Source organism: Hypanus sabinus, chromosome 18 (assembly GCF_030144855.1).
Source record: "Hypanus sabinus isolate sHypSab1 chromosome 18, sHypSab1.hap1, whole genome shotgun sequence".
Taxonomy (NCBI): domain Eukaryota; kingdom Metazoa; phylum Chordata; class Chondrichthyes; order Myliobatiformes; family Dasyatidae; genus Hypanus; species Hypanus sabinus.
The window spans coordinates 53,408,694-53,433,017 of NC_082723.1; the positions used below are offsets into that span (position 1 = coordinate 53,408,694).

The following is a 24,324-nucleotide window of genomic DNA, read 5'->3' on the forward strand; positions in this document are numbered from 1 at the left end:
GTGCTACCAGCGAAGTGCTTCAACCTTGTGACCGTGTGGGTTACCTCGGGCTGCTCTGGTTTCTTCCCACATCTCAAAGACACACGGGCTGGTGGGCCAAAAGCAAGCGAGTTGCTAGTTTAACTAGTCACAGTAAATTGCCCCAAGTGTGCAGGCTAGTGGTAGAGCCTGGGGGATGAGAATCTGGGGAGAATAAAGGTGGGATTACTTTCGGCCATGTGTAAGTACATGGTCGATTAGTGGAAATGCATGGTGGGGTATAACGGATGGACTTGGTGGTGTGAAGGACCTTCATGCAGTATCTCCTCAAGACTCCATGGCCCTCTAAATATACAAGAGTGACAGTTAGCTGGCATCACTATCAACATCTAATTCTCACCTAATGCTACCATTGATAGAAGACTAACAGAGACTTTCTCATCTGTTGTGGAAATGCATTTCCTAATTTGTGTTTCATATTAGACTGTCTTCCCAATGACAGCCCAACTTGTAGCACATAGGGTTGAGGCTTCTGTCAGGGGCAGGTGACCATCCCCATAGTCCTGGTACCAGCTAGGGATTCTGGTTTAAGATGGCGCTGGTGAAGCTCAGAGACTATTTGCTGGTGGCCAATGAAACAATTGAATACTTCAGTAATCACACTTTTTCAGGTACTCAGTCACCACAAACAATAGCACGTAACTTCCCTTTGAGCGCGGGCAATTTGAAGTGGCAGAACCGAGGCCGGCAGTGGGCCTGTCCTGAGGTTCGATCGATTTAAGTGTTGGGCCGAGTTGGAAAGGTCAGGTACAGGCCAACTCCAGGCGGTGGGATCCAGGTCCCAGAGCGTACCGAGGCAGCAGAACCTGATCTTTGGGCGACGATTTAAGCGCTGGGTCGAATTGGAAAGGTGGCGTACAAGCTGAATTGAGGCAGCGGCGTCCAGGCCCCAGAGCGTACCGAAGCGACTGAACTCAATGTTACGATTTAAGCGCCAGGCTGAGTTGGAAACATCAGATACAGGCCAAATCGAGTTGGTGGGGTCCAGGCCCCTGAGTGTATCAAAACAACTTGACTCAATGTTATGATTTAAGCGCCAGGCTGGATTGGAAATGTCAGAGACAGGCCAAATTGAGGCAGCGGGCTGCAGGCCTTGGAGCATATCGAAGCAACTGAACCAATGTTTGGATGAAGGCTTAAGCGCCAACCTAGACCGAAAAGGTTAGGGTATGATGGCCCTCTAGGCAACTGACGGGCCATTCCCTTCTCCACGACACTTATTCGGCTTTGTGCTGAACTGAGGTCTGTGGGCGGACTCCATTTGCTTGCTTTTACTGTTTGCATGCTTCTCAGACACGAGTCTCTGCCCTCGTTCATTTATAATGGAATCCGAGCTGAGGCCTTGCAAACTCACAGCACAGGGCCACCCACGGTCCAACTGTGGGTATAGTCAGTTCAAAAGGGAAAGATTTGGTTTGCAGTTAACAATGTGAAATGTTGGCGCAGGAGCAAAGATTGAGACAAGAAGTGAGTTTTTGAACAGGAACAGGGATGGGTTAAGAAAACTCTGCAGTCGATCAGAAGGGAGCAACTTCAAAAAAATATACAAGATTCATCCTTTATTATAAAATGTTTAAAATATTTATTAAGAAATTAAGTATTTATGTTTCCATAAAGGCATTATTCTAATTACAATATGTGCAAAACATCAGTATATACATTATTTATCTGCAAACATATTGAAATAAGATATCAACAAGAGAGCGATAAAAGATTGCAGGCTGACCCAGGGAGACACAACGTGGCTGCATTCAGTATAAGGCAGAAAAAAAAATTCAACCCCAAGTATATCTGGAATTTGGACCCAGGGTTTGCGCTGGGCTGGCTTTATTAGTAGGGTGCCTCCAACACTGTGCAAGAGGTATCTCTGAGGGCAATGAGGTGGGTTGAAGGATAATTCCTGTCTGTAAGCTCCCATCCCACCTTTCTGGTGTTCTCACTAGCCCAGCCAACCTTGTTTCCTACCTTAGGAATATAAACACTGGATAGGATTCTCTTGTCCTGGTGACCTGCCCCGTGCTGTCGCACACACAGGCACACTAGGGCCGCAAGTTAAATGTTGGCACGTTGACTGTAAAGCAGTTCCAGGCTGGCGATCCCAATAGGCTTTATGGATCCCCCACCCTAGTGTTTGATCAATTGCAAAATGGTTGAGAACATGGTGACCTATAGGCTCGGCCCTCAGAATCAGGGAGGTGTTACGTCAGAGGGATCTAGTTCAAGCCAGTCAAACAGCCAAGCCATGGAAATGAATACCGAAGAGCAGAAAGGCCAGTGCATCTACTCCAGAGGTTTCCTGATCCACTGCACTTCTGACGCGGATGCACCAGTCTCTAGACAGGGCTCGTTGCCGAGGTCCCTGGGCTGTCTTGGTACTGCCCTTCTGTTCTCAGAAGGGCTTTCACTTCCTTTGCTTTTTCAGAAAACCCCGACTTTTAGCGGAGGTGAAAGTGGATCGGCCTGCTGTACAAATCCAAACGTTAATCGTTAACAAACCCACTGCACTGCTACAAAATTTACCTTCATTAAAGACTCATGCTAGGTGTCGTCGTCGTATATGATTCATTGGGTGATTCAAGTACAAGATTTCACTGCCTGGGACTTCTCCTCAGCCTGTTACAAGTAGATGACAGAACGAGTAGCAAGCATTTCCCTCAAGGGAAGCTTGGATCACAGAGGACCCAACATCCTTGCGCCAATTCCCACTACCGCCCAGACATCCCATTCTCCTGAGCCCAAGGAAAGGGAATAGGGATAGATACTAAAGCTTATCTAAATAAAAGAGCTAAGTCACTTTGTATTGGGAATAGGTTTGTCTCTGATGACGTAACAAGCAAGGCCCATGAGAAGAGAGTGAAGAGAGTTGTTAGATAAGCCAGGCCTCAAGACTGACACCTCCTGGCTAGTGTCTGAGAGACACTGATGCAGTGCCAAACTCAAGACAAGTGCATTCAAAGTTTCCAAACTCCCATGTCCTTTCACATCTAAACCAAACAAAATAAAGTATTTAAGGTACTATTTGCCTTGCAATGGAAGGCATGTGTGCTACGGGCTGCCAGGGGGGGGAGCAGCTCCCAATTAAACCAATGTTTTACTTCAATTGGCAGCTCCTGCCACCCGGACCAGCTGAAACACACCAAGGTCACATTCTACCTGGCAAGGTTGTTCTATTCCGGTGAAGTGTAGACCCACACTCGAGCGTTAGATTGCACACATATCTATTCTAAAGTTGGTTAGATAACGATACAGCCACATCTCCACGCAACAGTAATACTGGCAGACACCGAGCAATATATTAAAACACATACAGGACAGAACAAAAAAAAAGTCTTTAAATAGACACAGAGAATATTTACGACACATGACCCTTTACAGTTGTTTGATCGCACTTCAACAATGAAGCAGGTTCAGTTTGGATCACTCCACTACAGTGAAGTTTGTTTTAGGCGGAAGTAAGTAACAAGAGTACAAATTAAATAGAGTTTCTGTAGGAAGGTTCACCTCAGTGCACAGGCAATAGCTGCCCGAAACTAAAATATTCACATCTCATGTTGCACAGTGCACATTCAAGAGTTAATCTCTAATGCCTTACTAGATAGAGTGCGTGTGTAACTCCAGCTCCAAGGCCTGGGCCTTTTAGAATGGTCTCTTTATGACAGAGGGATGCTGCGTGGATTTCAATGGCCCACATTAAAGACCCTCTCTAATGAAATAACCCACTGCTAAACTTCCAATTTTATCTCCCCACACTCAGGCAGCATTTAGAAATTTAGGGAAAAGATGGGCAGAAATGACTGTTCACCCCACTTTAAAAGCACAGATAATAGACATCATTGCTACTGCATTGACTTCACAGTCAATGTGTTTGGCAGATCCCCTTCTCTATCTGTTTCCAATGTAAAACAGTTCCATGCAAAAGTTACCTTTCTGTCCTTCTCCTACGAAAATATCAAATACCTTAGGTAAGCATTTACCAACTGCTTTCCACCAAGTTCCTGATTCTCTCACACCTGGAAAGAAAGCTAAGTCCCAAACAATCAGCCAATCTCCCAATCGGCTGATCAAGTCTGCCCTATCACTCAGATGGATCTTGGATGATCTGTACATTTACCATAATACTTCATGCTCTCATTTGGAAAGTCATTGTCACTCCCACTTCTGAAGACCTAATTGATCCAGCATTCATTTCCACTTGAGTGAGAGGTTTCCAGACCCCCTCCTCAATGGTGCTGTCTTATTTTCGTGGAGGTCTCCCTTTACTCTTAGCTTCTGAAAGAGCTTCCCCTTATCTATCTAACTGTTAACAGTCTCCATGCAATAGATTTCCAATTGTGCAAAACAAGAGGAAAATTGTCTCCATGGGGTTAAAGGATAGTTGATGACAGCTCTCTCAAAGTTTAAGTCATCGAGCCTCCCATTAATGTGGGAGTTGAAAGGTATGAACAGTCTATTAGGGGATAAAGTATTTTCCTGCACTCGGGCATTGTCATATATTGTAATTTTCTCATACACTAATTGCTCGAACTCAGGGCTGGCAGGATAAAGTTTTTAAATGATAAATCAATGTTATCAACAACTGAAGCTAAGCTCTAACCAGATCAACATAATAGAATGAGTTATATTCAACTGCATTAACTTCAAAAACATAAGAGCTAAATTGAGCCAGTTGACCCATTGAGTTTGGCTGATTTATTAGCTCTGTCAACCCCATTCCCCTGCCTTCTCCCTGTAACCTTTTACATCCTTACTAATCAATGGCCTATCAATCTCCGCTTTAAGTACACCCAATGACTTGGCCTCCACAGTCATCTGCGGCAATGAATTCTACAGATTCACCACCCTCTAGCTAATGAAATTCCTCCTTATCTCTGTCTAACAGCAATACCTTGGGCAATTCAGTCTGAACCCACTCTTCTCTTGCCAGCAAGGAGAGTTAAAACTGAAAGCTGGTGCCAATAGTTTGCTGCACAATTCCGAAGCCTGGTGTGGCATGAGGCAAGTAAGGGAACACAAAAATAGGGAAAGGACAAATGAATCCTGCAAATCTCAGGGAGAGATTGGAGCATGGGTTAAGTTGCCGCATACTTTTCCCTCAGTCACTGATAGCTTCTGCTTCTCTAATGGAAAAGCAGTCAGACCCCGAATTTCCTTTTGATGCAGAACTGATCAACTCGTTCAGAAGTGCTAAGCAGAATGTATTAGAACCCACCAAAAGTTGTTGGTACCATTGGACATACTTTCAGAAGTTGCTGTCTCAATATACACAAAGCTTTAAATCAAGGCTTTGCAGAGTCGACCCGAGCTCTGACCATCTTAAGTCTCCTCAAGGAAAGAAAAATTGAACCATTACTGACATCATCATGAGCCTAGATGACAACCCCTCAATATGTCTTGGATGGTTTCTGCATTGTTCTGGAGGAGGAACAAGCCACAATTCAGAAACAAGAAATCCTTATTTTGTTGGCACTACATTCAAATATCCACCAGGTAGATGTGTCAATTCTGTTATCAACTTCAAGGAGAAATTATGTCCAATGACCTTAAATAACATTAACAAAAACAGCTGCAGCTTTATTTACAATAACACTAACTCTGATTAAATTAGGCAAGTAGAAATGCCAACATGAACTTGTTTTGTTACAATTAATTTAATCTTTTCTAAACCAAAGCTAAAAACTGGTTTAGAAGAGATTCAAGTCACAAACCAACCTATTCAATTCTTGCTTGAAGATTTTTCTTTCCTGGCTAGATGGCATCTGTGTCTTTGATTCTTTAAAAATAAAAATAATTTTCAGAGGTGCAAATCTTAACAGCTGATTTCATTCTTTGAATCAATGGAAGACTTTGCAATGTTTCATGTCTTTTCTGGTTAGTACAATCTTCTTGTTCAAATGGCCAGCCGGTTTGCAGGATGATAATATGGAACGGAGCAAAAGACCAGCTGAAGATGAGGCTTGGAGAACGATGGGAGGTGTACTGGGCATGGACCACTGGAGCTAACAGTCAATAGACACGACAGCTAGCCATTCCTAAACCAGACGATAAAAATTTAAATGAGCTGCAGGAGCCAATGCTGCCAATAGCCATCAGTCAAGTCTTTAGGGTTGGATAAATAGTTCAATAAACTGGACAGGTATAGCTGCCGGTGAAGAGGCAGCAAAGCTGAATGGTGGACGTGGCAAGTTGGTGTCAGTCTGGACAATGACACAGTTTTCTTTCCCTTTGTCCCGCCTACTCGGAGAACTTGTGGATGTCATTGTGCAGCATGTAGTACGGGTAGGAGATCTCGTTCTGGTAGGCGCAGTTGTAATGGCACTGGCACCGGTCCGTCCACATCATGCTCTTGGAGAAAGTCTCGCCGTCCTCGCAGCGGAAGCGCACGTGGATGGTGCGGGTCTGCGATGGGGTGCAGCAGCGCCCGTCCGTGCAGGAGCCACACCAGCGCGGCTTGTATTTCCGCACGCTGGTGCATCCGGCGTAGGTGAACCGCACAGCCTCCTTGGCCTTCTTCATTCTGAAGCACTTCTTGCCCTTCTACAGACACAGAAAGAGACAGGACACCCTTACAACAAGCCCTCAGGTGTGCAACGGCCAATTCACATCCCAACACCATGTGAACAGCCTTAGAATCAGAGTGAGGTGCAGCACTGAATCAGCCCCTTTGGCCCAGTGGATGTGGAGAGGAGGTGGGGGAGTCTAAGAACAGAGAACACAGCCTCAGAATAGAGGGGAGTCCTTTCAGAGTGGAGATGAGGAGGAATTTCTTTAGCCAGAGAATGGAGAATCTGTGGGATTCGTTGCCACCAGCAGCAGTGGAGGCCAAGACATTGGGTGTATTTAAGGCAGAAGTTGATAGGTTCTTGATTAATCAGGGTACGAGGGATATGGGGAGAAGGGGAGAAATTCGGGCTGAGAGGGCAAATGGATCAGCCATGATGAAATAGCAGAGCAGACTTGATGGGCCAAATGGTCTAATTCTGCTCCTATATGTTATGGCCTTAAACTTAACTAATTGTACTTGAGTCTACTTTATTCTCTTCACCTTCCCATCATCTCCCCTCCACCCCCAGGTCCTGTCTCTCCCCTACAGACCAGGAGCTATTTACAGCAGCCAAGTGACCCATCAACCTGCACAGCTTTGGGATGTGGGGAGACATCAGAAACCCTGAGGAAACCCATTCGATCACAGGGAGACCGTGCGAACTCTACGCGGAAAGCACCGGAGGTCAGATTGAGCCTGGGTCTTTGGAATTGTGAGGCATCAGTTCTGCTCATCATGCCTCTGAACTGCCCTTGAACCTCAGCTAACACACACACGGAGAAAGTGGGATTCAAATGCTGTTGGAGCACAAGGTCGAACAGTGACCTTTGGAACTGCAGACTACTCTCATCTGGCGTACTTCAGCCTGGTCAGTTTATCTGCAGTTCCTATACTGGGAGAGGAGGTCATCACCTGTCAGCTATGTTTTTCAACAAGAATAACTCATTCCTGTAGCACCTTGATCATGGAGGAATGCAGGGTAACATCAGAGTTGGTCACCAGCGTGACCAACTTTCCAGAAGAAATGATAATGGAAGCGCAGGTTGGCTAAGTACAGGTCGACAGCTGAAGGCATGGCCACCGATGGCTTGACAATGTAAGTCCAGCATAAGCAATAGGTTAGAGCTGGAGGACAATGAAGAACGGCAGGATTGGGAGGAAGATTGTAGAGGCTGGACAGACATGAGGACACAGAGAGATTTGAAAACAGGGCTGGAGATATTTTATACTGTTAGTTTGTTGGATCAGGGGCCAGTGTATGTCAGCATGGGTGGATTATGGCAGGAGTGAAGATGCTTTGCAGTTTTCAAAGGATGATAGTTGGGAAGAGATTGTCAAAATCAACAAATCTAATTAACAAAGGCAAGAGTGAGCTTTTTAGCAGCCAATTCAGGGGAGAAGATGGGCAGTATTAAGATGTTGTGTTGAGTGAGCTGTGACCTTCTCGCCATGTTGCCATAGTAACAGTAGATCCAGAGTAAAGGCTGTTCTCGTGCATGTATTTAAAAGATTTGGAGTACAGACTGGAGCCAAATAATTCTACCAATCAATGTCCACAGTGCAAAGAGCAAAGCAGAGCTCGATTGCCAGCTGTTGCTCAGTCACTCAGCCAGCCCCTTCACTCTGAGCCAGAAAATTCTGAACAATTCTCAAAGGGCTCTGGTGCGTGTGGTGCTGGAAGAGTCAGCAGGGGAGTAGAATGGGCTCAAAAGTCATATAAAATGATTTGGGGAGTCCTGAGGTCAGCTTAATCACAAGAAAGAGCAGGAGCAAGTCACCAGCTCCACCCCCCGCCCCCCAACTCCGGTCCCTGCCCTACTGTTTAATATCATCATCATTGTGTGATCTACGCTGGCCTCATCTTCTCTCTTGTGCCGGTCCCTCATCACTGTTCATTCCTCGGTCTTTCAAATTCTTATCTATCTCCACCTTATATATATAAGGTCTCCACCCTCCTTGGTGGCATAGATCTGTGGAGATCCACTACTCTCTGAGGGGAAGAAATCTCTATTTAAGTCACCGGTTGCTTGATTTGTAGTTACGTCTCCTTGTTCATGGCTCTTCTACTAGTGACTCTTCCGAACCCTACCCTGTCAAGCCCTCCAGGGATATTATGTAGTTGGAAAAGGTTGCCTCATTCTTTAAAACTTTAAGACACACATACCTCAATTGCCTACTCTCTCTTGACAGGACAACCTTCTCATCCCAGGAACTAGCCTGGTGAATCTCCTTTGGACAGCCTTCACATCCTTTTCTCAGACAAGAGGACTAAAACGGTACACGGTACACCAGGTAGAGGCTCACCAGTACCCTGTACAACTTTTATTCATAAATTGCAACCCCTACTTGTTGGATCTGCCTGTTAATTTTTAAAGATTTATGTTCTTGAATACCAACATCTCACTCAACTTCACTCATTTGCAGACCCTTCCATTTAGATAGTAATCCACCTTTGCTTCCTCTTACCGAGTCGTAAGCCTCACTCTTCCCCACATTACCAGGTTTTCAGCCAAATCATCAACTTATCTACATCCCATTGCAAAAATCACAGTGTCTGCCCGCTGGCCGTGACTACTTTCTGTGCAGGGTAGATTCAGGATGGTGCCCGCCACTGATGACCCCATGCTGTGCGCGGCCCTCACCTTGAGGTTGGTGCTGAGTGGCAGGTCACAGGGGCGGAGCTGGCAAAGTCGCGTCTCCTTCATGAGCTTGCACTGGGGGTTGTCGCTGGTCACTCTGGTGGAGATCCCGATGTTGCACGTCTTGGAGCACTGCGACCACTCAGTGGTCTGGACCAGGCACTTGGAGTTCATGCCGTGGCCCTGTACTCTCCAGGCTGCAGAGACAAACAAGTCCTCATCAAAAACACAGTCCTGCTGGTTAATATGAGACAGCAATAACAAGATGCTCAGGGATACTGAGAACCAGGATCTTCACTGTGGTTCTTATGATTTAGCAGTCATCAAGGGTCATTGGACACTGTAATGACTATGAGAATTACCATAACTAACACCCACGAGGATTACTATGGATTATTGATTGTACACCTTATAGATCTTTCTTAGGGCTCCAGTAGCATAATAGGTAGTGATAGCACATACACGTTGGAGTGGTCAGTCAAGCTTCTACAGAGGATTTCCTGGCTCAGACTCAGTGGGAATCATTATCTGCCACAGCTGAGACTTGCCAGCACCAGCACAGGGCCAAACCTGCACTGCACCTTCTCCCTAACTGCGACACTGCATCCCCAGCTCTGTTCTCTTTTCATTACTTCCATAGACTTGTGTGTGGGCTGGTCCGTCTGAATGACTCGCCAAACAAAAGCCATCCAACACATTCTGTAACAACCTGCAATAGCAACGGACAAAGCCCTGGAGGAACAGAATCGGGTCCTGATGAAGGGTTATGGCTCAAAACTTCAACTGATAATTCCCCTTCCTAGATCCTGCCTAACTTGCTAAGTCCCTCCAGCGTTTTGTGTGTTGCTCTGGATTTCCAGCATCCGCAGAATCTCCTGTGTTTAAGCTTTGTGCTGTATCTTGGTACAATAGCTAGGTAGTAACAATAAAACTGGGGCTTTCTAGGCCACTGAAACCTAAACTCACGCTACCCGACACGTGCAGGCACCCCAGAGCTGCACAGCAACCAGAGGGAAGAAACAAACAAGAGAAGATCTGCAGACGTGGAAATTGTGTGCGTTGCAAGGGAAGACACATCAGCTGTCTGTCTCACCTGGTTCTATCTGTAAGCCCACTCGGACAAGGTCGGTCAGCTCCTTGCTCGACAGCGGCTCTGAGTCTGGCTGGTCTCCAATCTCCTCATAACTCATGGAGTCCTCTGCCTCCTCGGTGCTGTCTCCAGAGTCTTCGCCGATGTGGTTGGTGTCACAGATCCATTCCTCACAGCACTGGCCTGGCACCTTGACCAGCCGAGGTTTGGGGCACTCCATGGCTGGGAGGCTGAACTCCTGCGGGCACAGTGGCATGCAACCCACCACACCGTCGATACAAGTACACTGGTGCTTGCAGTTGGGCTTAAAGTTCTCTCCATTCTGGTAGATATTCCCAGCAAATTCACAAGGCCTCCCTTCGGATTTTGCTAGAAAAGTAAAAACGCAGAGGCTTCAACACACAGAAGAATCTTCTAAGCTTAAAAATTTTTCGGGACTGAATATCGAATAAACCACCAAATCATTAACTGCAGGCATACACTTGCCAAGAAAGCTGATGCAACAATATGGTAACTGAGCACGGGGTTACAGAGGAACAACTGGAGCACAGCTCCGATTGGATAGAGCTTTCAAAACACCAACACAAGTAGGATTGACAATCAGTTTCCCCTTGTGCAACATTATTCTATGACGTTAAGGCTCACTGGAGTAGATCTCTCTGCTTCTAATCACATCCGTTCTCCATCAGCCCCGCCTGTTTAAAGCCTTGCCTGGTGCTACAGTAGGAAGAACTGTGAATGGAAGTGCAGTACTTGTGACCTTGCCCCTTACTGTCCAGCTGCACCGCACTTTCTCTGTAACTGTAACACTCTACTCTGCACTCGGTGACTGCTTCTCTCTTGTACCACCTCCATGTCATTTCATAGCTTGTCACGCCAGTGGGTCAGCCATTCTTGTCCGGCGCGTCGTGTGAGGATTGGTCTCCTTTTGGATTGACCGGGTCAGGATATGAACATTCCTGACTCGACCCTTGTTTTTTACAAGGCCGAGTGGCTAGCTCGATGCTCAGCCCGGCACGGATGGAAAGTGTGCCGGGGAGGGGGGGGGGGGGGGGCAACTGGGTTCGAACTTGGGAGCCTTTGCTTCCGAAGCCCGGCACTGATGCCGCTGAGGAGGTGAAATGCTCCCGATGGGTGGCATGCAAAGCTAACTTCCTCACTGTACCTCAGTACATGTGGCAGTAATAAACCACAAACTCTGCAGCTACACACACTACTGAGAGCAGTGGGATTTGCTATGGATTACTTCAGCTACACATTTTTTCTGTGCAATCGGAGGGTGGCTACCTTGGCCAGACCAGTCCAGCTATGTAAGCTGTGCCTCAGGAAGTGTAACAAGGATCCTGCTGGTTAGCACCAGTTGTTAAGAACTGGAAGATTCAAAAGGCCTCCATGAACCAGAGCATTCAATGTAGTTACTGATAATCAAGTTTATTGCAGGTAGTGAGGATAACTATGGGTAACTAATGATCAGGAAGGTTACTACACGTCACTAGTTACAGATGGTCCTTGTGACATCATTATCTCGCATTTGCAGATGGGACAATTGCAGATGCATCAATCTGGAGCACCACAAAAGGTGCTGGAGGAACTCAGCTGGTCAGACAGCATCTATGGGGGAGAGGGGAGTGTGGAGATGAGCGGCTGACTTTTTGGATCTCAATCTGAAATATTGGCTTCTATATCCTTCCATAATGCTGCTTCACCCATTCAGTACCCCCCAGCGCCTTTTGGATGATCTCATGTTTTGTTACGACATAGAAGGGGAGCTTTCAAGACTGGGCCAGAATTCAGAGCATTCCTATCTTATTTAACCATATTTTTAACCAGAAACCTATTCTTCCCCACGTTAACAACCCAGAATCTCCCACAGTTCATCTACGCACTGGAGGCAATTTACAGAAGATACCCAGCATGCCTTTGGGTTGGCATCATGGGAACAGTTCCTTCAGCCCCGTTTGTCTGTGCTCAGCAAGTTGCCTACCTGAGCTGGAGTTGGGCCCATATCTCACTAGACCTGGGAATGTGGGGGGGGGGGGGGGGGGGAGCCAGAGGAAACCGGCCCAGTCAAACTCCACGCAGGCAGCCGCAGCAGTCAGGATTGCACCCTGGAACTGTGAGGGATCAGCTTATGAGCAGCACCTTGACGCAGCCCCGGTCTGATACCGCTCGTTACTTCTATCGCAAGCAAACAAGGTGACTCTTCCCCCCTGCCACCCCCGGCCGGATGGTCCGCTTACCTCGGCAGATGCCCCGTGCTGCGCCGTCACTCGAGCCATAGTGACACTCGAGGCCCTTGACATGGTCGCACGGTTCCATGGCGCTGCAGTCCTGGTTGAACTGCCGTGCGCAGACCTTGCAGCAGCTGCAGTCATCGGTCATCAGGCTGATGCCCGGCGCACAGCTCGGAGGGGTCTCGGGGCAGTGACACTCGGGCCCGCAGCCGCCTTTCACCTGGAGCAAACAAGATGGACGTCAGTCAGCCTCCAGCTGAGCTTTAACCTTGGTTACCACAGCTATTTCAAACTGAAACACCAATAACACTGGATGCAACTCAGTGGCAGACTGTGATCCAAACTGAATAATGAACACAGCTGGCACTCAAACGCTACTGAAACTTACTGCACGCCTTCAATGATTCAATTCTCCTTTCCTGGTGTCAAGTTAGAGCCACAGGGTAATACAGCACTGAATCAAACACTTCAGCCCAAGTTGTCCAAAGTGCCCACGTTGGACACATCTCATTTGCCCATATCCCTCTAAACTGATCCTATGCACGTATTTAATCTATCAATGGTTTTTCAGTGCTGGACATTAAGAACTTAAAGTTCTGCAGTTGCTAGTTGGCGGAGAAGCGGAAGGAGCTCGACTTGAGGTGTATTGTGCTGCTGCCTGCACCAGAGAGAGTGCTTCAAGGTGGTGCGCAGTCCACCTCGGGTAAAACCCTCCCCATCTCTGAGCACAGTTACATGGATCGTTGCAGGAAATCAGCATCCATCATCAGGGCCCCAGACCATGCTCTCTTCTCACTGCTGCATCAGGAGTAAGGTACAGGAGCCTCGGGACTTACACTACCCCTCACCCATCAGGCTCTCGAACCAAAGGGAGCAACTTCTCTCGCCCCATCCTTGAGCTGTTCCCACAGCCTATGGACTCATTTTCAAGGACTCTTCACCTCGTGTTCTCCATTTTTATTGCTTATTAGTTATTACTACTATTTCACTTTTGCATTTACACAGTTTGCTGTCTTTTGCGTATTGGTAGTTTGTTTGTCCTGTTGGGCGTGGTCTTTCATTGATGCGGCTGTGCTTCTTGGATTTACTGTTTACGCAAGCAAGAAAATCAGTCTCGGGATTGTGTCTGGTGACGTGTATGTACCTTCATATCTAGCACTTTATTGTTCAACGACACAGGACTTTCTCCATTTCACTTACATTTCATTCTCCCACTGTTATTCTTTTACCTTGTCCTGCCTCAGTGCTCTGTGTGACAATGAAACCTGTAGGAACAGCATGCAAGGAAAGCTTCCCACTGTATCTTGACGCACGTGACAATAGCAAACTATTGGCGCAGCAATCCAAGACATGGAATACTTCTGTTTGGAAACATACAGCATCACTGATTCTTCCTAATTGTGCCTTCCATCATTGAAATGGGCCGCAAGGGGAGCAGCCAGCTTCACAGGACCAACTTGGGATGGGGAGTCAGCACTTTGCAGGAGCACTCGCATCTAGCAAAATTACATATTTCCAAAATTGAATCAAAAGAACAGTATAATGTAGTGATGTTCAGGAGGAAGTTTCAGAATTAAAGTGTTAGAAAGGCTTATCACTTCAATAAAGACAGAAAACAAACATATACATCGTTATAGATCAATATAATAAATAGGGCAATAAAATAGGCAGCATATAATAAATTTCCTGAGTAATGAGTGTATATTCTGATGTGTAGTACTCAGAAAGTGTGAAATGGATACTAAAGTTCATATGTACAGTTGTACATGTATTTATAAGACAGATTATAAATTAATTTTAATATAAAATATAGAGAGTGAGATGCATCTTTGGGAGATGATATGGAATAATTTTCTGCGCCTTTGCTTTTTGAGCTGGTAGGCTTGTTGGGTATTACACACAGTGCATAACATAGCTGTCAGTTAGAGATTCAGCTATTAGAGACTGACTTAACAGGATTCCTTTCTTCTGGGATCACCTCATGGGCCGACCAGGCTGCCCAGGGATGTGGGATGATCTTTTGATATATTACTATAAGTAGATAGGTGTATATTAAAAATTTAATTTTCACATTGGAGAAGGTGCAAGTGAACCTCAGCCAATTACCTTTTCTTCCAATTATTCTGGCCGTTTATTACATACATGTATGTGCGTGTGTGTGATCGTGCGTGAGTGCGTGTGAGTGTCAGTATACGTGTGTGTACTCAATGATGTATTTAAATACCAATCCAGCCTTGTAAAGAATCACTGTTTGAACACATATTGAAGGCCTACAGTTAGAGTATCGCAGTGACATTTTTCAAATTCTTCAGCATGCCATTTGTGAATGAACCAATTATACAGACAGAGGAATTAAATTTGTGCAAATAAACGTATTCATTACCGCTGCAAGCTTACAGGCAGCATGATAACTCAGTAAGAGTGTTCAGAGAGCTCAGTTCCTCTTCACAAAACATTTTTGACTTACAGGAGATCGGAGATCTACTTATAATAATATTTAATAAAGATTAAAGCTAAGTAGTAACATCTAAACAAACTTTCATTATGCTTCAGTGAAGTCTATGTTGATAAGCATGTGGTTCTGTGTTCTGACTCACATATCAGAGATTAAAGTGGGACAAAGTTTGCAATATTGATCAGCCGGAGTACAAGATACTACACAGCAAAACTCCACTAGAAGCAGCAAGACTAACTATCCTGAAGGATATTATTGATATTGACTAGGACACCAAAACTGACAACACAAAGTGAAGCCAAGCGAGTTTGCAACAAGGCTTTGCTCCCAAATGCTCAACGGCTTCTCTGCTCGCTTTGACCATCAAAACATGGAGGAACCCCCATGAACTCCCACGGTCCCCGATAACCCTGTGATCTCTGTCTCTGAGGCCGACTTCAGGAGGGTGAACCCATGGAAGGTGTTCAGCCCAGATGGAATACCTGGCCGAGTACTAAGGACCTAAGCTGATCAACAGGCTGGAGTGTTCACTTCAGCAGTCTGAGGTAACTACCTGCTTCAAGCAGACTTCATTTATACTGATGCCCAAGAAAACCATGGTAACCTGCCTCAATAACTATTGTCCAGTAGCATTTACATTCTCTGTAATGAAATGCTTTGAGAGGTTGGTAATGAAACATTTCAACTGCCGCCTGAGGAGTGACCTGGACCCACTCCAATTTCCCTACTGGCACAACAGGTCCACAGCAGATGCCATTCCATTGGCCCTTCACTCAACCCTAGAACATCTGGCCAGTAAAGATGCATACATCAGGATGCTGTTTATCGACTACAGCTCAGCTTTCAATAACATCAGCCCCTCGAAACTGATCAATAAGCTCGAAGACCTTGGCCTCAATACCTTGTTGAGCCATAGGACCTTGATTTTCTCACTTGCAGGCCCCAGTCAATTCGGGTTGGCAGCATCTCCTCCACAATCTCCATCAGCGCAGGTGCACAACAAGGCTACGTGCTTAGACCCCTGATCTACTTGCTTTACACTTATAACTGTGTGGCCAAGCACAGCTCCATACCATATTTAACTTTGCCGATGACACCACTGTCATTGGCCAAATCAAAAGTGGTGAGGAAACAGTATATGGGAGGGAGATTGAAAATCTGGCTGAGTGGTGCCACAACAAAAATCTCTCACTCAGATCAAACAGCTGATTATCGATGCCAGGAAAAGGAAACTGGAGGTCCATGAGCCAGTCCTCATTGGGGAAATCAGAGGTGGAGAGGGTCAGCAGCTTTAAATTCTTCATTTCAGAGGGCCTATCCTGGGCCCAGTATGTATGTGCAATTACGACGAAAGCATGGCACTGTCTCTACTTTCTTAGAGGTTTATGAAGTTTCAGCATTACATCTAAACTTTGACAAATTTCTAAAGATGTGATAATACATAGACTGGTTGCATTACAGCCTGGTATTGAAACACCAACACCCTTGAATGGAAACTCCTGCAAGATGTAATGGATACAGCCCAGTCTATCACGGGTAAATCCCTCTCTGCCATTGAGCACATCTACACAGAGCACTGTCGCAGGAAAGCAGCGTACATTATCAGGGACCCCACCACCAGTCATGTTCTCTTCTTGCTGCTGCCATCAAGAAGAAGGTGCAGCAGCCTCACGGCCCACTCCACCAAGTTCAGGAACAGCTATTACCCCTCAACCATCAGACTCTTGAACCAGTGGAGACAACTTCACTCACCCAACACTGAACTATTCCCACAGCCTATGGATTCACTTCCCAAAACCGTAAATGTCATCTCCTCAATACTTATTGCTTATTTATTAATTAATAATATATTTTTTTATTTTGTATTTGCAAAGTTTGTTGTCTTCTACATATCGGTTGTTTGTCCACCCTGTTGGGTGCGGTCTTTCATTGATTCTGCTGTGTTTCTTGGGTATCTGGGTATCTCCACAAGGAAGTTAATTTTAGGGTTATAAATTTATAACCCTTTGATAATAAATTTACTGTGAGCTTTGAACACAGTGCTGAGAGGGCACTGGTTGTTGGAAGTGCTGTCTTTTGGAATGGATGTTAAACCAATGCAGAACCTTTGAGATGGTGAACAAAGAAAATAGAATCAGTCCCTTATACTTTGCTCTGCCATTCAATTGTTCTGCAACCGACCTTTTACCCCAGATCTTCCTCCCATGCCAATAAACTCCCAATCTCTTGTCTTCAAGTATACTGAGCAGCTGAACCTGCATAGTCTTCACAGGTAGATAATTCAACGATTCACTGCCCCACGACTGAACAAGTTTCATGCCCAATCCTCCTACTTTGTGGGTGCTAAGGGATGCTTTTGTGGTCACTTGGTGCCTAATCATTACCACTCTCACCGCTGGGAATCGTTAACTTGCTAAAACCTCATGATATGATTCACTTCTGTACCGAGCCATACACTACGCAGGAGGCGGGAGGCAGTGAAACACTGAATCTGTCACTCCAGACACTCTCTTAGCTTTGCTCATTATGACCTGTACTCAGAAACATGACTCAGCACCAGTTAGAAATAGACTTGTCAGTGGTGCTAATGACCTCTGGTACTCCTCATTATGTGATTTACAATTACACTCCCTCTAGAATGCTCTGTTGTGAAACTCTTTGACGCCTTTTAACCCTGACAGGTCCACGGAAATATCGATTCTCTTTTACAGCTTGCATGTTTTCAAACTTTATGGAGAATGATGTTGACTTACATTGTTAACAGAATGCATTCAAACCTTGGCTAGAGATTGATAACTAAAATAAACACCACCAAATTCTAATTAAATCAACATTATTGAAATATATTGATGTTGCTAATGTTGACACAGCTTCCTCTCGTCCATTGTTTCTACTCACTGTACTTCAATACGAATTTTGTTTTAGAAAGCCGAACCTTCCCTTGAACTGAACAAGAAACTAGAGCAGGAAGTAATAGGAAAGTATGAAGTGGTTATTTGTTAGGTGAAAGCTCTGGTGCCAACAACTGGCAGACTGATCTTCCGCTTCTGGCAACAATGGGTCCCAAGTATCAAACTGAGTGTCCTCTGGCACAACTCAGGAACCCCTATACAAAGAGCCTGTTGGCAATTTGTGTAGAGCCCCCAATTCCTTATTCCCGAGAGGGGTCTAGGTTCAAGAGAGAGAACAGAGGGAGCATCTCGTTGGAGCCTATCTTCAATCTCTCCTTCTAAGAATGGTGCAGTAGGGAATTAGGCACCTGAGCCATCTACAACACTAGGTCAATGAGTATTATTTAAGCACTTTTTGGGGTACCACTAACAAAGTCGGTGTTATCTCCATGGTGATCTGGCATTAAGATGTTACTCCCACACCACTTTGCTGCTCCTTACCCATGTCATGTAGGAGGAGCATCTGTAAACAGGAGGCCAATTGTGACTGAGAGGACAACCTCTGCCAAGTCAGCTTCTGTTGTTTGAGACCCAAGTACTTAATCTACGCTGATGTTCTAGTGCTACACAGACTGAGATGTTGTATTTTGCAACAAAATGTAAAACAGAGGCCCATCAGGAGGAGGCTAATCCCCAAACCCAATATGCAGTTTATACACTCAATACCTCATTCCTTCCAGAGAGTCGGTGCTAACTGCCTTATTCCCCACCAAAGGGACTGCACTTCCTATGATCTGCAACATGCTTTGGGATGATCTGGGATTGCGAGTGGGTGTTATGTTAATGGCGACTCTTTGGAAAAGAAATGTCTTTACCCAGGTGGTGGGGAATTTTTGCAAACCGCTCTGTACAAGAGGAGGCTCATTTGCTCATAAGGGAGAGAGAGACAGAGAGACAGAGAGATTTTTGGATATTGGGGAATCAGAAGAAGTGAGGTTAGTGCAAGACAAGAATTGGTCATGATCTTACTGAATGGGAAAGAAGCACAAACAGCCGATGCCTTCTTCAAAACCCTATGCCCTCTCATTCCTCCCTCTCTCTGAGCAGCTTTGACTCCAACTACCCAACACTCTTTTTTAATGCAGCTGCTGTCCGGGTGTCTAACCTGGATTTGTATCTTCAGAAAAATGTGCATGTTGTGTATTCTTATTTTTGCAACAATCAGACTACAGCAGCGGGATGTTTTGAGATGGCAGTGATAGTCAGCTGGGTCACAGGAGACTGCACGGCAGAAACCACAGTGGTTAACTCTTTAGGGGTGCTGTTGGACAGCAAGGGAGCGGTTTGACGCAAAGGGCGAAACTGCAAGAGGGAAGGTCGCTGCTTCTGAGTGAGCAGCAGTAAATCTCAAGAAAACAATCTCTATCGATGAAACCAACTCTGAACATAACACATTGCTCTTTATTTACGTCAGTGATAATAAACCTGATTCTGATAAATTGGGGAATTAGGTCATTCGGAGCCTTGCATTGTGACCAGCACCGAGATCAGTTTGCAGTTCCTTTATTGCAGACTTCTTCCCCTCCCCTCCCCTCCCCTCCCCTCCCCTCCCCTCCCCTCCCCTCCCCTCCCCTCCCCTCCCCTCCCCTCCCCTCCCGCGTCCACATAGTGAGCGGGGAGTGAGACCTTCCCAAATGGAAAGCAGCCGCTGTCTCTGGTTGTGATTATTACTTATTGTTATTTATTTTTAGATACCGTGCATTCTAGCCCCTCGAACTGCACCACACAACAACCCCTGATTTAACCCTGACTAATCACAGGACAATTTACAATGACCAATTAATTTGCTAACGGTATGGAGCACCAGACCCCTTACAGAAGACGTCGGGATTGAACTCTTGACACCCCGAACTGTAACTGCGTCGCGCTAACCACTACACTACCGTGAGGCCCAGACTCACACTTCTACACGGCTCCACTCAGTCCTGCAGTTTGTGTGCACCTCAGGGTCTCTGACATCCTAGGAATGCAGTGGCAGCAAGCACCCGTAGACAACCCACGGCATTGAGGCGGCCACACAAATCAGGAGCATGAGAAATCCTGCAGATACTGTTAAAGCACCACACAATATGCCGGAGTAACTCAGCAGATCAGGCAGCATCCATGGAATTAATTTCAGGTGGAGACCCTGCATCAGGACTGAGAAGGAGGGGGAAGATGCCAGTATAAAATGGTGGGGGGTGGGGGAGTAAGAGGCTAGCTGGAAGATGATAGGTGAAGCCAGGTGGGTGGGAAAGGTAAAGGGCTGGAGAAGGAGGAATATGATAGGAGAGGAGAGAGGACATAGGAGAAGTGGAATGAGAAGGGGACCTGGGGAAATGAGAATCAGGAGAGAAAAGGGGGGGGGGGGGAGGAATATTCCTTTACTGGAAAGATAAATCAGCATTCACGCTGTCAGGTTGGAGGGTACCCAGACAGAACATAAGATGCTTCTCCACCCTGAGCACGGGAGGAGGCAGCGGCCTGACACGCTGGAACAGGAATGAGAATCAAAATTAAAATGTTTGCCCCACCGGGAAGTTCAACTTCTGGCAGATGTGATGGAGGTGCTGAACGAGCAACCTCCCCCCGCCCCGATTAACAATGGGTCCCACCGATGTCACCGGGGAGACCCGCAGATGCATTTCGCTCACAAAACCAGCGCTTGGACTGCAGCCGACTCGCAGGCCAGAGCTGCGGCTGGGATTTGCCCTGTGACCTGTCGCTCCGATCAACACCGTCAGGACCTGCCAGTCAACATAGGAAGTCGTGACTGAGCCCGTCAGTGGTGAAGGAGAGGAAGGCGTAGCTGGGCTTGCTGTGAATTATCCAAAGCCGTCTGGTTTGCACATCTGCTGGGCTTGTTTAGGAGCACCTTCTGCAAGTCCAAGCCCGGCTTCAAAGTCTTGAGCGCAAAGTCCATGTTGGCACTTTGCCAGCCGAGATGGAGCACCTTTCTGCCGTCTGGCCAATCAACAAAACCACAACTATAAATTATCTAGTCACTAGCACACAGATCTTGTCATCTACACACAGGCTGCGCATGTTTCGCGGATCATCGCAGAGACTGCTGGCGTTCCGTGCCATGCTGTGGAGTACTTTGGGACGTGCTGGGTCTGGCAAAGGTGCTCTGTCGATCTGGTGGGTCAGCCATGCTGTGGAGTCCAATCGGACCCACCCAGCATCTGCCAGCTCGGACCCTGCAGACCCCCCGATCCTCGTGTGTGAGCTCAGCCTCCCCGGACCCCTGCCCTTGCTGCTGCCTGACTTCTTTATCTACCATTGCCATGATGTTGTCTGAAAAGCTTCTCACAATACCTTGGTCTATGTGACAACATTAAATCCAGACTAAAGCCATTACCAAATCTGATCTGCATCCGCCAACAGTTGGGACAGCACTGAGGACCACGCTCCCTCACATTTAGACAGGTATGTGGGGAGAGCTGGCTCCTGGCTCTAGACTCGCAATATAAAGGATACCATCTGGCCCATCAACTCCGTGCCAGCTCTATTTTCCCGATCGTTTACTCCTAGATCCTACCCTTACCCACATACCAAGGTCAATTTACAGCTGTTTGTTAAGCTGTGGGAGGGCGCCCGGTTGCAGCGAGGAGGTTAAAAGGAGATTCTGCTTCGACCTCGGGCAGGATCGAACCCGTGTCCTCGGTGCTGAGAGGCAGCAGCTCTGGCCGGCTGCGCCACCGTACCGCGGTGAGAGCAGGTGTTAATGGGAGACAAGCGGACAGGATAGACTTGTCAGACGGACTCAGGGACGCCACCTCCAGCAGATCAGAAGCTGAAGAGAGCCTAATAGCAGAACAGCATCGACCGGTCTAGTAAATCCCCCCCTCCCCACCCCGCGACTGCCCTGAGAAATGTTATTGTGAATACAGGACTTATGTAAGTGTATCACCTTTCAGAACCGCGCGACCTTTTATAGCCAACTAAGCAGTTTTGAAACGTATACTTTGTTACAACTGGGAATCAGTGACAATGCTTTTGATAATGTTGTCTGAAGGGTTAACTCTCCCTGCTCTTTAACACGGTGCTGTCAGATCTCCTGTCACCACCTCCTCTTGGAGGTCTTACTTCAGCGCCACAAGCAAGGGCTCTCTCCCAAGCTCGGGGCTGCAACTCGGAACCACCACCGCCAGACCCGGGGCAGAGAATGAGGGTCGGGGTGAAGATGTTTCCCGGCGCAATGCCTCCTATTGAGGGTCGGACTCGGGGTGACGGCGCAGTAAAAGAATCTCCCGCCACAGACTCCCACTTCCTCTCCGAACCGACACCCAACACATGGCAAATCGGGACCGCAATCCTTAACATTTCAATAATCACAAAGTTGAAGATAACACATGCATTTTAACAGGGAACCTGCCCGCAATAGCTAGGAAAATATTTAATATCATTTGGCAGACCAGATAAATTGGGAACCTCGTCTGACACTCCACGCGTGCAGGCAAACGCACGTCTACAGTCTGAGTGATGATAAGCGGCGTGTAGAGGATGTAACATGTATTCCTCACCCCCTCCCTCACACACACACACACACACACACACACACACACAGTTGTTAACTTAACGATAGATACTTACCCCCGCCGTAACGGAAAACACAAGAACCAGATACACGAATGCTTCCATCTCCTACACCAACGAGCGTCAAATAATAAACAAAATATTTCCCTATCTACTGATATATAAACAACTTTTTTAAAAAAAATCTTGTGCAAACGGAAAAAAATTCTAAACTTGTCCTCCAAGTCTAGACGGTCTTGTTAATTTCAGGTAAGTTTCAGCGGCGCCAGATCCACCTCGTTTCTATAAATTACTGGGGAAGAAAATAAGCTTCGTCGTTTTTTTTTGGGGGGGGGGGATTAAAGTGCGCACCAGTCCAGATCTGAAGTGCCTTTCCCGGTCTGTGCTACTTCAAAGTGCCGCTGTCACTGATCTGTCTAGGCGGTGTCAAGCTTCCGACACCGCGCGTCGCGATTCATTGAGCCGCAGTGAAATCGCGCTGATTTTTATAACTAGGAGGGCTGGTCACCTCCCCTTCTCTCTCCCCTCCCACCGCCCCGCGTCACTGCCTGGCCGATCTCAGAACACAGATCTCCGGCGCCAGACCCAAACATCTTCCACCGTGGAAACGCAGCCAAGAAAAAGGAAATAGAACGGCAAAAAAAAAGGCATCATCAAGGAGCGAGAAACAGAACCTTTAAACAAACAGGTTTCCCGAATAGTTCGCTCTGTTTAACTCACACAAGTCAGCTCGTTAAGCTTATTCATTAAAATATATTTTTACCAATTTTAAATAATCCGCGACAAGTCAATAATTTACAATTTTCAACGAAGATCTGCCTTAATTCTTTGTAAAGGAAACATTTTGTACACTTCTTTGTTAAAGCTTAATTTACGCAATTATCTAATGCAATTCCTCCAAAACATTAAACTCTTCAAAAATAAAATGCTTATTATGTAAATGGGGACTTGCTTTTACTTAAATAAGCCGTCAGCATGAGTGACAGAGTTCACCAACAGACTCTGGGAGAGAAGAGTTATGTCACAGTTGTCACCTACTGTTCCAGATCTAAATGCAATTTGCAATTAAAACGCAAACTTTTCGGAGTAGATATAAAAGTTAGAAAACAAAACAAGCAAAATAAAAACAAAAGCTGTCGCTCCCTGTGTACATCACTATAATTGCTAGTCTCCGAAGCAACTGAATGTGTTTTGCAGATAACATGAATTCCAAGCATACCAGCCGGTGCAGCCAGCGGCGCGGTTCCGACGAGCTTTCTCGTCGCTGCTGCAGCGCAGGTAGGTGCGATACCGGCCGCCGTCGCTGGGCGTCGCTGCTCCACACAGCTGCAGACCCCGAACACGGGACACGACTGCGGCGGTCCCTCACTTACCTCGGGGCTTTTTTTTAAAAGTTTCTTATTTTACAATGGTTTACCTGCATGTAATATCCAATTCAGAACAGAGGATTGTGATAAGTCGGGCGGTGTTGGGGGAGGGGGAGACAGAACGAGTGAAACATTTCTGGTCACTGTGACACCCTCTGATAACCCCATCTTTCTCAATGTAACACTCTGATACATGACCCTCCTCACTGTGATACCCCACCCTTCGCACTGTGACACCCTCTCATACCCTTCTCTCTATTCAATGCAGCACCCTCCAATACCCCACCCTCCTCAACGTAACACCCTCTGAAACCCCTCCCCCTCAATGTAACACCCTCTGATACCCCTCCCTCCTCAATGTAACACCCTCTGAAACCCCTCCCCCTCAATGTAACACCCTCTGATACCCCTCCCTCCTCAATGTAAAAATCTGAGATGCAAAGGGACTTGGGAGTAACCTCAAGGTTAAGTTTCAGGTAGAGTTAGTGAT

At 46.5% G+C, this 24,324-nt stretch overlaps 1 protein-coding gene across 1 annotated transcript; it reads right to left on the reverse strand.

Annotated features, from left to right (window-relative positions):
• Nucleotides 1-1,603: 1,603 nt before the first annotated feature.
• Nucleotides 1,604-22,911, reverse strand: ccn1l1 (cellular communication network factor 1, like 1). The gene is made up of 5 exons (XM_059994322.1): nt 22,525-22,911; nt 12,550-12,763; nt 10,313-10,678; nt 9,223-9,416; nt 1,604-6,573 (listed from the first exon to the last, which is right to left on the reverse strand). Exons 1-5 carry the CDS (start codon nt 22,570-22,572, stop codon nt 6,271-6,273), a joined length of 1,125 nt encoding a protein of 374 aa, XP_059850305.1. The 5' UTR covers nt 22,573-22,911; the 3' UTR covers nt 1,604-6,270.
• Nucleotides 22,912-24,324: the final 1,413 nt, after the last annotated feature.

Excerpts from the sequence above, each read along its gene's own strand:
- ccn1l1 (XM_059994322.1), bottom strand. The coding sequence starts at position 22,572 with ATGGAAGCATTCGTGTATCTGGTTCTTGTGTTTTCCGTTACGGCGGGG. Across the intron at positions 12,764-22,524 it reads TGTTTTCCGTTACGGCGGGG|GTGAAAGGCGGCTGCGGGCC; the intron begins GTAAGTATCTAT and ends TGTTTGCTCCAG. Across the intron at positions 10,679-12,549 it reads AGCACGGGGCATCTGCCGAG|CAAAATCCGAAGGGAGGCCT; the intron begins GTAAGCGGACCA and ends TTACTTTTCTAG.